Source organism: Trachemys scripta, chromosome 6 (assembly GCF_013100865.1).
Source record: "Trachemys scripta elegans isolate TJP31775 chromosome 6, CAS_Tse_1.0, whole genome shotgun sequence".
Classification (NCBI taxonomy): domain Eukaryota; kingdom Metazoa; phylum Chordata; order Testudines; family Emydidae; genus Trachemys; species Trachemys scripta.
In genome coordinates, this window is record NC_048303.1 from 19,479,314 (window position 1) to 19,492,338 (window position 13,025).

The 13,025-nt window shown below is 40.9% G+C and overlaps 1 protein-coding gene across 1 annotated transcript; it reads left to right on the forward strand.

Annotated features, from left to right (window-relative positions):
- Positions 1-25: 25 nt before the first annotated feature.
- On the forward strand, positions 26-12,793 carry SEC11C (SEC11 homolog C, signal peptidase complex subunit). The gene is made up of 6 exons (XM_034774245.1): positions 26-624; positions 4,462-4,571; positions 6,491-6,640; positions 10,873-10,992; positions 12,038-12,095; positions 12,592-12,793. Exons 1-6 carry the CDS (start codon positions 583-585, stop codon positions 12,643-12,645), a joined length of 534 nt encoding a protein of 177 aa, XP_034630136.1. The 5' UTR covers positions 26-582; the 3' UTR covers positions 12,646-12,793.
- Positions 12,794-13,025: the final 232 nt, after the last annotated feature.

The window sequence follows — 13,025 nt, forward strand, 5'->3', positions numbered from 1 at the left end:
GAGCTCTGTGGTCAGAGGGATGGGAGGGGCTGCCTATAGTCGCCGCGGCCCGCGGCGTTTTGGGGCCCTTTTTGTGTGTGTGGCCCGCAGGCTCCCCCCGCTCAAACCCCGCCCAGCGTCGTGACGTTTGACACAAACCCCGCCCAGCGTCATGACGACAGGCCCCCGAATTCCGTCCCTCGCTTTTTTTGGGTGGTGGTGGTGGTTTTTCAAGCCAATCAGGCTTTGGGGGGGGCGGGTCTCCTGGCAACTCTCGGCCGGGCCTGGGGGCTTCGTTACAACTGCAGCCGCCCTGCCTCTGCTTCTAGGGGGAACTTGGGGGGGCTTAACCTGCCGCCCTCACCGTAGCCAGGGGGCTTAGCCTTGCCCCACGCCCTGTGCGCCTGGGGGAGTGGGGGGACCTGAGTGGCTTAGCCTTGCCCCCGTTTCTTGGGGTGCAACCCGACGGGCTCAGCCCTGCCCCAGCCCCGCAGCTGCTAGGCGGGAACGACTGGTGGGGTCCCCCTCGCTCTGGTTTCCTGCAGCCTCCCCCATTCCCTCTCTTTCTTTCCCTTGTGATTGACACCGCAGAAGGAGCTGGCGATGGACGTATTCGGGGACTTGCGGCGAATGAACAAACGCCAGGTAAAGGCATGTGTCTGCAGATGTGGTGTTGTCTGATGTGCTTGGGCCGTGTTGCATTCTCCTGGTTTCGTGGCAAGTGAAGGCTGCGGTTTGCATGCAACGCGTTATTAGCACCTAACCCTGCTGGGTATGTAGCATCTGTTGTGCAGTTGCATGGGTGTAGTGATGTCTGCATGTTGGGCCGCTCAGTCTTTTGTGTTGCGCTGCATTCAGCCTAGAGGTCTAGTGTTGAGTGTGCAGTTCATGTTTGTGTTTTGTAGCTAGCGTACCACGGAGTGTCAGACCGAGTTGTGGGTATCTCGGACATGGTTGTTACATGTGTAGGATTCTCAGATTTTCACACTAAAAATATAAACCCTGGAATATCTGTCCTAAGCAATAACCTTTGTTTGAGGACTGGGAGGGTTGCACCTCAAGGTTTTTGGCCACTGGTGGAAGGAAAGAGTGCCTATGCCTCCTCCTTATCTCCATACTGATTTATACTTGCCTCTGGAAATTTCCATTACTTGCATCTGAAGAAGTGAGGTTTTTACCCACGAAAGCTTATGCTCCAATACTTCTGTTAGTCTTAAAGGTGCCACAGGACCCGCTGTTGCTTTTTACAGGTTCAGACTAACACAGCTACCCCTTTGATACTCTTTTACAAAGTTACTCACCTCTATCTCCTTCCCCTGCCACTCAGGAGTGAGCAAGTTTGAGACAAAGTTAATGGGCTCATCAGGGCCTTTGTGGATGGGGACGGTAAAGTGGCAAATGTGGCAATCTCATTATTAATATGGAGTAGTCCTCATGTCACATGTGCCCATGGCCAACTTGTAGTCAATATTACTGGTTCAATTATTTAGGTATTGAGAAGCTGTGGAGGGTGGTACCAAAATTCTGGCCAAAGCCCTGTTTTCTTGTAAAACTGCCTAAGGCATTGGAACAGGCCCCAAAAACTAGGACATCCTTGGTTTTCAGCTATACAGTCATCTTACACATGTAGCATAACTAGATGCCCAAGTTCTCAACCAGCCAATCTACTTTGTGCTTGTTATGTGGCAAATTGGCAATGTGTCCTCTATCTTTTGATGTTTCCTTCCTGGTTGTTCTACTTTGTGAAAGTCCATCATGCTGCTATTCTTGTTATTAATACGGGATCCCTGCACATATTTACTGTGGTGAAACAGCTAATACACATGAACGTCAGTGCTTTTTCTAGTATATACCTCAAAGTTCAGCTTTGTTTTTGTAGCTTCCTGTCAAAAATTTCAGGTTTTTTAACTCTGAGTTCTGTGCCTAGTCTTAGACCACTCTGTCTCTTGTAGTAAGCCAAAAGATATGGAGAGGTGCTCCTGGTCACTGCTGATCTCTAATTGGAGTATCCCTAAGTAAAAATTGCTCTGTGAGGTATCCCCCCTCCACCCTCCCAAAAAATAAAATATCCTACCAAGGCTACCAAATCAGGCTTTTTTGAGGGATGACGAAAAGATTAAACCTAAACGTCTGCAATATTTTGCAAATGTGAGTTTCACACATGAGGATAGCAGAGAATGATCTACACAACTCCCAAATATTCTTGCTGAACAAAAGTACCACTTGCTTACAGTACAGTGGCTCTGAATGCTGATAGGTTCACAATAAAGGGCCTAGTTTCTTGTGTATGTGTGCAAAAAGCTCTCATGAACAGTAATAGGAGTGATATAAGTGCAAGCAAGGAGAGAATTAGCACTTTCCTAAAGCATATCTTTCTGTTTTCTGTTTCTCCACATTACAAAACCACCTCATGGTTTGTCAGTGGAAGTGTTGACAAGAGAGATCCAGGAATGGGAGTGGTAAACAGAGGTGTTGTAAGCCACAACTGAAGTGCATTGGCACAGATATGGGGACACTTAAGCCTGATCTCACATTGTGATCTGCATAGGTGTGCAGCTGTACTTTACTCCTGGGGGAATTCTGCGCACTATCCGGATTCATGTCCTGCAGAATATTTTCTCTTCAGAAAATACTGCCTGAGAGGTGCTGCAGTTACACCTTTTGCCCACCAGGGGTTGCTGGGATATCCAGAACAAAGGGGCAGCTGCTGCCAGGCAGGAGCAGCCAGCTGCGAAGAGGGGATAGAGAGGAGGCTATCACAGTGCCCTGTCCATGGGACCTGGTGAGGAGGCACAGGATATTGGGGGGGGCGGGGGGGGGAGGAGGGGATGGACAGCATAGGGAACATGAGACTGCTGGGAGCTCACACAGACTGAATTCAGACGGGTTAGTGGGGAGGACAAACGGGTGGGGGTGGAATGGGAGTGGGGGTGCAGGGCTACATAGGGTTTGGGGGGTGGCTGAGTGAGGGTACAGGGACACATGGGGACAGGGGCAGATGTGCCTGACTGAATGAGAGGCTAGGGGTCAGCCAGGGTCTGCATGGGGGAGGTTCCCCAACTCCCTAACAATTCTCTCCCTGGGGGAAAAAAAAAAAACTCAATCTGTTCCATACTTCTCCCACCCAAACCCAACAGCCCCCTGGTTCACTCCCAGGCTTCTTCCCAGCAATTACTTCCAGCTTCCTTAGCTCTGCCGTTATCCCTGACTCTCCCAAGTCTTTGCACTGCTTCTGAGTGGTGCGGAAAATATGTTTTTTGTACTGTAGTTTAAATGAATTATTACTCAGAATTCTGTATTTATATGCCTAGTAAAGAATCTATTTGTCAAAAAACATTTCTTGAATCTTTTATGTTGTCTGTATTGTTACAGCCATATTTGTTGACAGGTATTTTGAAATAAATTACCAAAATAATTAAAACTGGCCTGATTATATTGTGTTATTTTGACAAAATATGCAGAATTTTAAAATATTGTGTGCAGAATTTCTAATTTTTTGGTCCAGATTTCCCCCAGGAGAAGTACTTGCGTAGAGCCCCATTGACCTCACTGGGGCTCTGTATGGCTTCAGAAGTCCACGCGTGCAGGTCACAGTGCAGAACTGAGGCTTTAATCACAAGGTCTGAGATTGTGTTGCAGTGCAGTATAGTGCAGCACAAAATTTGCAGGTAGGGGTTAAAATGGTTTTAAGCCACCATCTTGCCCTCCTCATCCTTTAGTGTCTCTGGTGGTGTCTGAGTTACAGGAGCCTCCCCAGGCTGCTCTAAGGACCACTTTGCTGCTCAAATTTCCACTGTGCTGCAGGCCCTTCTCTGACATGCCCTCATCCCTGCCCACCACATGCCCCCCTACTCCAGAGCTTGCAAGGGGTCCTCAGGAAGCTACATTGCTGCTGTCTACCACCTTGCCTGTGCCCGGGGAATCTTCCCCCAGTTGGTTATGAGGTTTTTAGGGCTCCCTTATGGTGCTCTGGCCTTTTCATGTGGCATAAAGAGACCAGAGTAAGGGTGAGGATGTCATCCGGAGTGCAATCCTGGCTCCATGGAAGTCAGTGGTGAAATTCCGATTGACTTCAATGGGGTCAAGGTTTCACCCTAATCTACTTTAGTATGCTTGTGTCAAGACCATTGTACCACTATCATGACTGTTAATGCACAACATTGTTTTTAAAGAAAAGCATACCAGCTTTGTTTTCTGGTTTCAGAGGTGTTCCAAATACCATATGTATTTACATTGTGTACCTAAAACATCCATGTTTCATACATCACATAGTTTTGTTTCGCAAAATAAAATAGGTTAAGCATTGGTTAAATTTTCATAGTGTCCAGGTGTGACTCTGGTGAAGGAATTCCACGTTAAAATAGTGAGGTTAATGAAAACCTGTTTGTAGCAGGGATTTCTGCTTTTGTACTTCTAGTCTGTACTTGTTAACTGGACAATTTTATTTTTGGGGGGGGGCTTGGTTTGTTTGTGTCTTTGCAGCTATATTACCAAGTATTAAATTTTGCCATGATTGTGTCTTCTGCGCTTATGATATGGAAAGGTCTGATTGTCATCACGGGAAGTGAAAGCCCTATTGTTGTGGTACTCAGGTATGTCTGTTTAAATCACTACTTGTTTTGTTATAACAATAGAACCTAACTTTTTTCTGGTGCAAATATACCTCAAATTATTTGTTATCTAATAGTAAAATATTATCACACGGGTAAATAAGCACCCAGACCAACATTTTCAAACTGGGGTGCCTAAAGTTAGGCTTCTCAATCCATATTTGGGTATCTAAATGAAACATGGCCTGATTTTTAGGGCTGCCAGATGCTTGCAGTCTGTGACAGCTCTGGGTGCTTGACACTTTTGAAAGTCCAGATGTTTTCGTTATAGGCCTGAATATGGAAAAGGTGCCTAACTTTATTATTATATTCCCAGAATGCCTAGGAAGCCTGGTTATGGAGCAGAACCCCAAAGTAGGGACCGGGTGTGAAAATGTTAGTTCCAGTAGAGAATTGCCTTCTGAAGCTAATTAAATTATGGCATATTTTGCCTGCTGAAAAGCTCTTTAAAGATAATATATATTAGCTATAAATATTCAGAGTTATCAACTGCCTCTCTACATTTTTCACCATCAAAATGGCATCTTTCTCACTCAGATTTTTTATGATCACATTATGTTGATATTAGAGTGGGCAGCAATTGTGGCAAAACTCCTTTTCTGGACAACTATTTATAAACGTCTGCGCTGCTTCCACCTCTTTCAGTAATGACTACATTTAATGTAATACTTTATTGTATAAGGGCCCCATCCTGCAAACCTATTAGGTTTGGTCAGACGTGTAAAGTGAAGCACACAAGGATTGTGCCCTACGAAATTGCATCAATAAGGATAATATGTAATAGTAGAATTAGGGAATATTTTAGGCTTTAGGTACAACCAAAGTTCTGTGTTAGCTTTTAGCAAATCCTTAAATAACACTTTTTGTATATCTGTTTTAAGATCCATTTTAGGTTAAGCTATTTTGCAAAGAATGCAAGTTTACTGAAGAAATTTGTTTTCTCCGTGATCAGATCCTGTACAACTTTATTGTACATAAATATCTTCTTAGCTTTTGACCAACCGACATGGTGATCTTGTTTCCATGAGCAGTGGAACAATACAGCTGTAAAGCACCATATTAATTTATGAACCATGTAAATATATGTTGGAATCCTTCGTTGCTTCTGGGGTGCCCACTCAAAACATTCGAGAAGTGACCCTGCTTTTGTAGCACTGCAGTCAAAACAAACTAATCTCAAATTTTAAAACAAAATGTTTTCATTTCAAGACAGTGTAAATTTTGGAGTTACACTGGCAAATGTATGTTTCTACATTGTTCAAGAGATTGGAAATGTGATCTGTAACCTTTATCTCCTGTAGGTTGCTGCCACTGAGTCAAAAACTGTGTCTGGCTTTGAAAAATGGCTGTAAACTTTTCTGATGTGTAATTATGCAATTGAAGATTAATAATCAGATATCCTGCTTCCATAAGCATGAGACTTACCTGCATGAATTATCCCTGTCTATGTACAGCTTTGCTTCATAACATATGGTATTTTTTTGGCCCATCATTGAAACGTAAGGTATTGGCCACTGCTTTGCTGGTGGCTCGTTAACCAGATTTGATGGACCAAAAGTCTGATCCACTCTGGTAAAACCTTTGTTCTTCATTATAGCAGACAGTACTAAATATTTTTCCATAGAACCTATTTAATGAAATCAATCTGTTAGCTTGTTCTTGGAGACTGGGGTTTCATTTTTCACAGGATCAGTCACTTGGATCTTTCAGAGGCAGGTCACATTTAAATAGGTTTTTATAGTTTTTTAAAGGTAGTGTTGTTAATGAAAGGGCAAAACTCAGGCATTAATTAAAATCACAGATTTGTGTATAGGTATTAAATACTGTTTTTACTTTTCTTTTTAGTCCATCTTGCATACATCATTATACCTCCAGTAAAACCTTTCTCTGTTTGTTTGTAGTGGCAGCATGGAACCAGCATTTCATAGAGGAGACCTGTTGTTCTTAACAAATTTCCAAGAAGACCCTATTAGAGCTGGTGAAATAGTTGTTTTTAAAGTTGAAGGCAGAGATATTCCAATAGTTCACAGAGTAATCAAAATCCATGAAAAGTAATTAAACTTTTTTAAAATTATTTTTAAGTATGCTTTTGCTTTGCTGTGTTTTCACCTATGTTCTAATTTAATACTGTCTCCTGAAAATGGCAAATATGGTACACTGGAAGAGAAACCTTTATTTCTAGTATTTAAAGAAACATTTTTCGCTCTAATCCTGCAATAGGCTCCTTTCAGGCAGACCCCTGTACCTGAGTGAAGCTCCACTGACTTCAGTGTAGGTACATGTACACACCCAAAGACTATTCTGATAACAAAAGCCCTGATCCTTGAAGTCCTGGGTCTCTGTGTGGGGCTAGGGGCCCACCTGCATAGTGTTTGTTGCAGACTTGGGGCTTTTGTTACTAGGAGAGTGACTTTTACCGCATGAGCCTTCAGAAGTCATAATCTTCAAAAACGGTAGTGAAGGCAGTAGTATAAAGAATTCATTTACAATTCTGTCAAATCCATCCCCATAAATAAATGGAGTTTGTCAGAATACAGATTTGACCCAAAATGAATGAAGAAAGTTTTATTCTTTCTTCCTATTGTACAATAATAGACATCCCAAAGATGATTCATTATTAAAAACAATAATAGAGCTACTGACAGATGGATGTGTTTTACCTTTAAATGTTATCTGACACATGTAAAGGGAATAACTGAAGAGTGATGTGTAAAAAAAGCAGACACCCATATCCTTGTATATGTTGGACAACTTCTTCCAAAAAGAATGTAAGTGGTTTATATCATAACTCCATAACAGCAGAAATCTTCCACTGATGCTGCAGGTGTTTATCCAATTGTCCGTCTGTGAGTTGATACAAGGTGAACTAAAGATGTTGGTGGTCCCCCACATCATATCTATTTAACTTATGATTCCAGTTGAAGGGTCCATTCTTTAGCCTTTTTTAATAGATATTCATATATCCAAGTACCTTCTTTAATTTGAATAACTGCCTAAAATTCAGCGTGACCTTCTGGAAGGCACATGGTAGTGGGAAGAATAAGAGAAGGTTTTCTGTAAGGCAAAACAAGCCACAGCACCATCACCTTTATCTTGCCCCCTTCCCAGATGTGGGTGATGCTAGCTGGAAAGGGAGTGGGGCAATGGAGGCACTGATTCCACACATCCCTAAGCACAATTAGGCTATGTCTACACTACGGACCTTACAGTGGCACAGCTGTACTGCTACAGCTATGCCACTGTAAGGTCTCCTGTGTAGCCACTCTGTGCTGGCAGGAGAGAGCTCTCCGGCTGGCATAATTAAACCACTCCTATCGAGCGGCCATAGCTATGTGGGCAGGAGAGCATCTCCCACCGACATAGCATTTTCCACAGTGGTGCTTTTGTCAGTGAAATTTCTGTCTGTCGAGGGTGTGGGTTTTTTTTCAGACTTCTGATTGACAAAGTTTTACCAACAAAAGTGCTAGTGTAGACATAGCCTAAGACAGCAAGATTTCTGTGGAAGTATGAAAGCTGTGCAGCATGCCTGGCTGCTGCAGGGCAGCTGATGTTGCCTGTACCTGGAAGGGTAACTTTTCTCTAGGTCTAAGGAGCTGCAAACTGACTGCTTAATCCACTGCCTCAAAGTGGAGCAGGGCTCAAGTGCCAACATGCCTTGTGCTTCTGACAAAAATCGAAAGGCTTTCTCCTTGTCTCAGATGTGGGAGGATTTGTGCCTGTATGATGGAGGTGACAGTCAGTTTGGTAGGATTGTGCTGTGAGGTTGGCAGCACATCTTCCCTAGAAGAGGTTTTAATGACTGGGAGGAAGGAATGCACAGGCAGAGATTGAGGTTTACCCCCTTTATGCTAAGGTTGATCTGTGTTTCTCAGTGCAACCAGGTGGCTTTCAGCTCGTAGTTGGGTACTGGGGCAGGTCAGATTTCAATTCTCCAGAGAAGAGGTTGAAAGAATTAGGCTTGTTAGTCTAGAAAAGAGAGAGCTGAAGGGGGCCTGATAGGTCTTCAAATATGTAAAAGGTTGTTATAAAGAGGATGGTAAATTGTTCTCCATGGCCACTGAAGATGGGACAAGAAGGAATCTGCTTAGTTTGCAGCAAGGGAAATTTAGGTTAGATATTAAGAAAAGCCTTTTATAAGCTTTTGTTTAGGTTAAGCTCTGGCATAGGTTACCTGCCGAGGTTCTGAAATACCCATCATTGGAAATTTTATGAACAGGTTGGACAAACACCTGTCAGAGGTGTCTAGCTTTAATTGGTCCTCATTCTCATGGCAGGGGACTGGACTAGATGACCTCTTACAATCTTTTCCAGTCCTACATTTCTATGATTCTGTGGTAGTTTTCTGGAAGACCAGAGTTCACCAGATAAAGCAGTATATTTTCTTTTATTTTCAGTCTTAATATCTCTATAAATCCATGTAGAAGCAGGTTGAGCAATTACATGCCATTGTGAATGTTGTAAAGTTAATAATTTTACATTTGTTTTAATTCTGATCCAAAGTGCTTTATATACACTTCAACTATACATGATATCACTTCACCCACTGCTGAAATGAAGCCATCTCTAGGGTGAAACATGGCAGCTGTTTAACAGCAGACAGCAAATATGCAACATTCAGGACAAAGCAAAAAATATCTTTTCCATTTGAAACTACAGGTAACATTTAGATAGGCAGAATATAATGATCCTCAATAGAATTTTGCCAAGTCACTGGGCTTAAGACTCCTGCTCTTACAAAAAGAATCAAGGGCTTTTTGATGCCCACAAGTGGTCAGGACTTCAGTTTTGTGGCTTGTCTGAAAGTTGGTATCCGTAGCACTATGGTCCTCCGTAATACTGTGCTTGGCATTGATTCAGTTCTATCTGGGAGGGAAGAGTGCCACCTACTGAATCACCAATATAACTTCTGTAGCACCTGGGTGTTCCTTAAAGGTCTTGCATCTGAGTAGTGTCTCCATGAAAAACAGTGAAAGCCCTTTGTAGCTTGATAGTGCTTCATATGCTTTTTTTAAACAAAACATAATTGCAATATACCAGTCTTTTATCATTTGCAAAATGATACAGATCTAACGTAACTCTGATTCAGCCGGGATGCAAATAATTGTACCACTTAGCAGTTAACTTTTATGTGGCTCTGTATTTCCAGTGCTGTCTTGCTATTTTATTAACTGTGTTTTGATTTTTATGTAGCTGTACCGTTTCTCCAAATTTAAAAACACATCAATATTTCTTTTAATCAAAAAAGGAATATGATAGAGCCATTTTATCTTTGAAATAGCATATAATATCTATGTTAATCATAGTGGTGAGTTGAACAAGAGCATGGAAGTTAAAGATGGAAATTACCTAGTGTATTAGTCTGTCAAGCCCATGCTGCTACCAAGAGGCAGGAGACAAGGTCTGACCCTTCCTTCAATGGAACACATGATTAAACTTTTGTTAACTTCATTGGGAGTAAGATCAATCCTCTAATCCCCTGATAGGCAATATATCTGATACTTCACTGGATGTTGTTGCATTCTTTTTCCTTCTCAGAGACACCCCCTTCCCCCCCCCCCGACCTTTCAAAATCAATAGTGCATTTTTCTTGATAGGGCCACTTTCAGTATTTTAGAACTATATACTTTACTGTAAATATGTTTGGCTTTACATGCATATAACTGCTGTTGATGCTAATAGAAATTACATAGAATCATAGAAGACTAGGGTTGGAAGAGACCTCAGGAGGTCATCTAGTCCAACCTCCTGCTCAAAGCAGGACCAAGTCCAACTAAATCATCCCAGCCAGAGTTTTGTTAGTTCGGGCCTTAAAAACCTCTAAGGATGAAGATTCCACCGCCTCCTAGGTAACCTATTCAAGTGCTTCACCACCTTCCTAGTGAAATAGTTTTTTCCTAATATCCAACCTAGACCTCCCCCACTGCAACTTGAGACTATTACTCCTTGTTCTGTCATCTGCTACCACTGAGAGCAGCCTAGCTTCATCTTCTTTGGAACCCCCCTTCAGGTAGTTGAAGGCTTCTATCAAATACCTACTTGTATCTGGTGGAAAACATCTCTCTAATGTTGAATGGTTGATGTAAAAACTTTGTTATAGCTACTAAATCTGTCAGTGAAAACCATAAATGCCTTGATGATACTTATTAAACAAGTAGGACTGGGTGTACAGATTGGTATCTAATCTTATAGTATTTTACTTTTCATCTTCAATGTGCTTTGCCAGTATTAATTAATGAGGTTGTAAATGAAGTGGAAATTAATTTGTCACCCTGTTGCCTTCCAGAGAAAATGGAAACATCAAATTTCTGACCAAGGGTGATAATAATGAAGTTGATGATAGAGGCTTGTACAAAGAAGGTCAGAACTGGCTAGAAAAGAAGGATGTTGTTGGAAGAGCGAGAGGGTAAGCAGTACTTTTCTATGTCTTTCCTACCTCAGTAATACAGAAAGTACATTCTAGAAAGTATTTTGAGTTCTAAGTTGGGATCAATGTTGGTAGAAGCACAGGGATTAATACTATATCAAATCCTTTGATCATAAAAAGACAAACCCACCTCGAGAATTAGTTCTCTTTCAGGTGAATCACATTAGCTCTTTGTCAGAATACTAACTGCCTGAGAACTTCTCTAAAGACTCCCAAAATATTCAGTCAAAAATATGCAGTGGTGCGGAGTGTTAAGGTCTCTGGTTATTTCACTATTCTTATTTGGAAACTTGCTTAAAGCTACATAAGGACCTCACCTAAAGTCCACAGATGTCGATGGGAGATCTTCCATTGAGTTAGTGGACTTCGGATCAGTTACTAAGTGTCTGCCGGACCAAGAGTCCTGGCTGTGTTTTGAGCCATCAAGAAAACTCTTGGTGGAAGTAGAGTTCTCATGTCAAATGTCACCCACTCTCCTGAATTGATTTGCCTTGTTCAGAACAGCCAGAAATTGGCTTGCCATTGCCATAGAGTTTTTTACCCTGGCGTTATAGATAATGCCTCTTTTGAGGAAATCCTTTGGTATTGCTGGAGGTTTTCAGTCATTATCTCAGCATTCAAAATCAACTGTTTTTAAGCCCTAATATGAAAAATGAACTACTAGAACTTAAGTTACATCACTCACCAATGGTAGACTAAGTTGCTTTTGCAGCTGTATAAGAAGGTGGGCGTGTAAACCTTGTCAATCTTATTTTCTTTTTTTGACTACCTTACCAAGTTTTAAGTACTATGCAGAAGGATGAAGCCTTTATTTGATTGAGAGAGAGAGGTCCACGTTACACTTTCTTAGGTTGTATTTCAAATACATGCTCTTTGGAGCAATACTAATTAAAAGCTCTTGCTGTATGGAACATAGATTTTTCAATTAAATGTCTAGCTCTAACATGTATATTTTGGAAAATATTTAGGTATCTTTAACTGTGAAATTATTTCACATTTGTCTGCTTTAATTTTTGTCAATTAGCTTTTTGCCTTATGTTGGGATGGTTACCATAATAATGAATGACTACCCAAAATTTAAGGTAAGAACATTATTTTGAACATTAACGTGTTAGGGCTTGTAATTTGGTATTTACATGATAAAGGAGCAATTTCTACACCTAAGTGAAATACGTAGTTAACTGATAATAGATTTGTATATATGGATTTGGTTACCACAGGGAAAATTAGCCATATGTCTTGTTTTCAGTCAATTAAGTAACATTTAATCAATTAGCCTGTCGGCTCACATTTATGTGTAATTAAGCATGCAATTAAAATGCATATTTAGTGTTATGATCTCAGATTTGAATGTATAATTCTAATAATTATAGAAATAAGAATAAACTATTCATCAGCTGAAGCTCTTTTTCATTCAAAATATGCCAATAGCATCTCAAATATGTCTAATTCTTACAGTTGTAAGCCAATCCAAGAGTTGTTAACACTGAACAGAGACTTACTCTGAAATAGTGTCTAACTGTTTCAAATCTTTTAGAAGGCAGAACTGCAATAATTCTTTGTGTGTTTTTTTCACAGTATGCTCTTTTGGCAGTAATGGGAGCATATGTATTACTGAAACGTGAATCCTAAAATAAGAAGAAAATGGCCTTGCCCAAGATTGAAGTTAAAACTATTGGAAAAACTAATATATTTCAAATGTTCCAATTTCTTTATCAGGTTACGCAAAACCGTGCAAACTTATTTTTGTTTCGTCCAAATAAATTGAGTAATGAGTAAACTTGTTGGCTGTTTAATTATATAATTTAAATGTACTTATTTTATATGATCTTAAGCAGTTACTTATAAACTGAGGAGACTGGCTAACTTAACGGTAAAACTGGCCGATTAAGGAACTCGGTGGTAAAAATTCTTTTGTCCGAATTTATCCAAATTATAGGCTTTATTTACAGAACTTAACTAAAAACAATGGTTAAATGTCTAATCTAGCAACTTAATATAGTTGTGTCCTG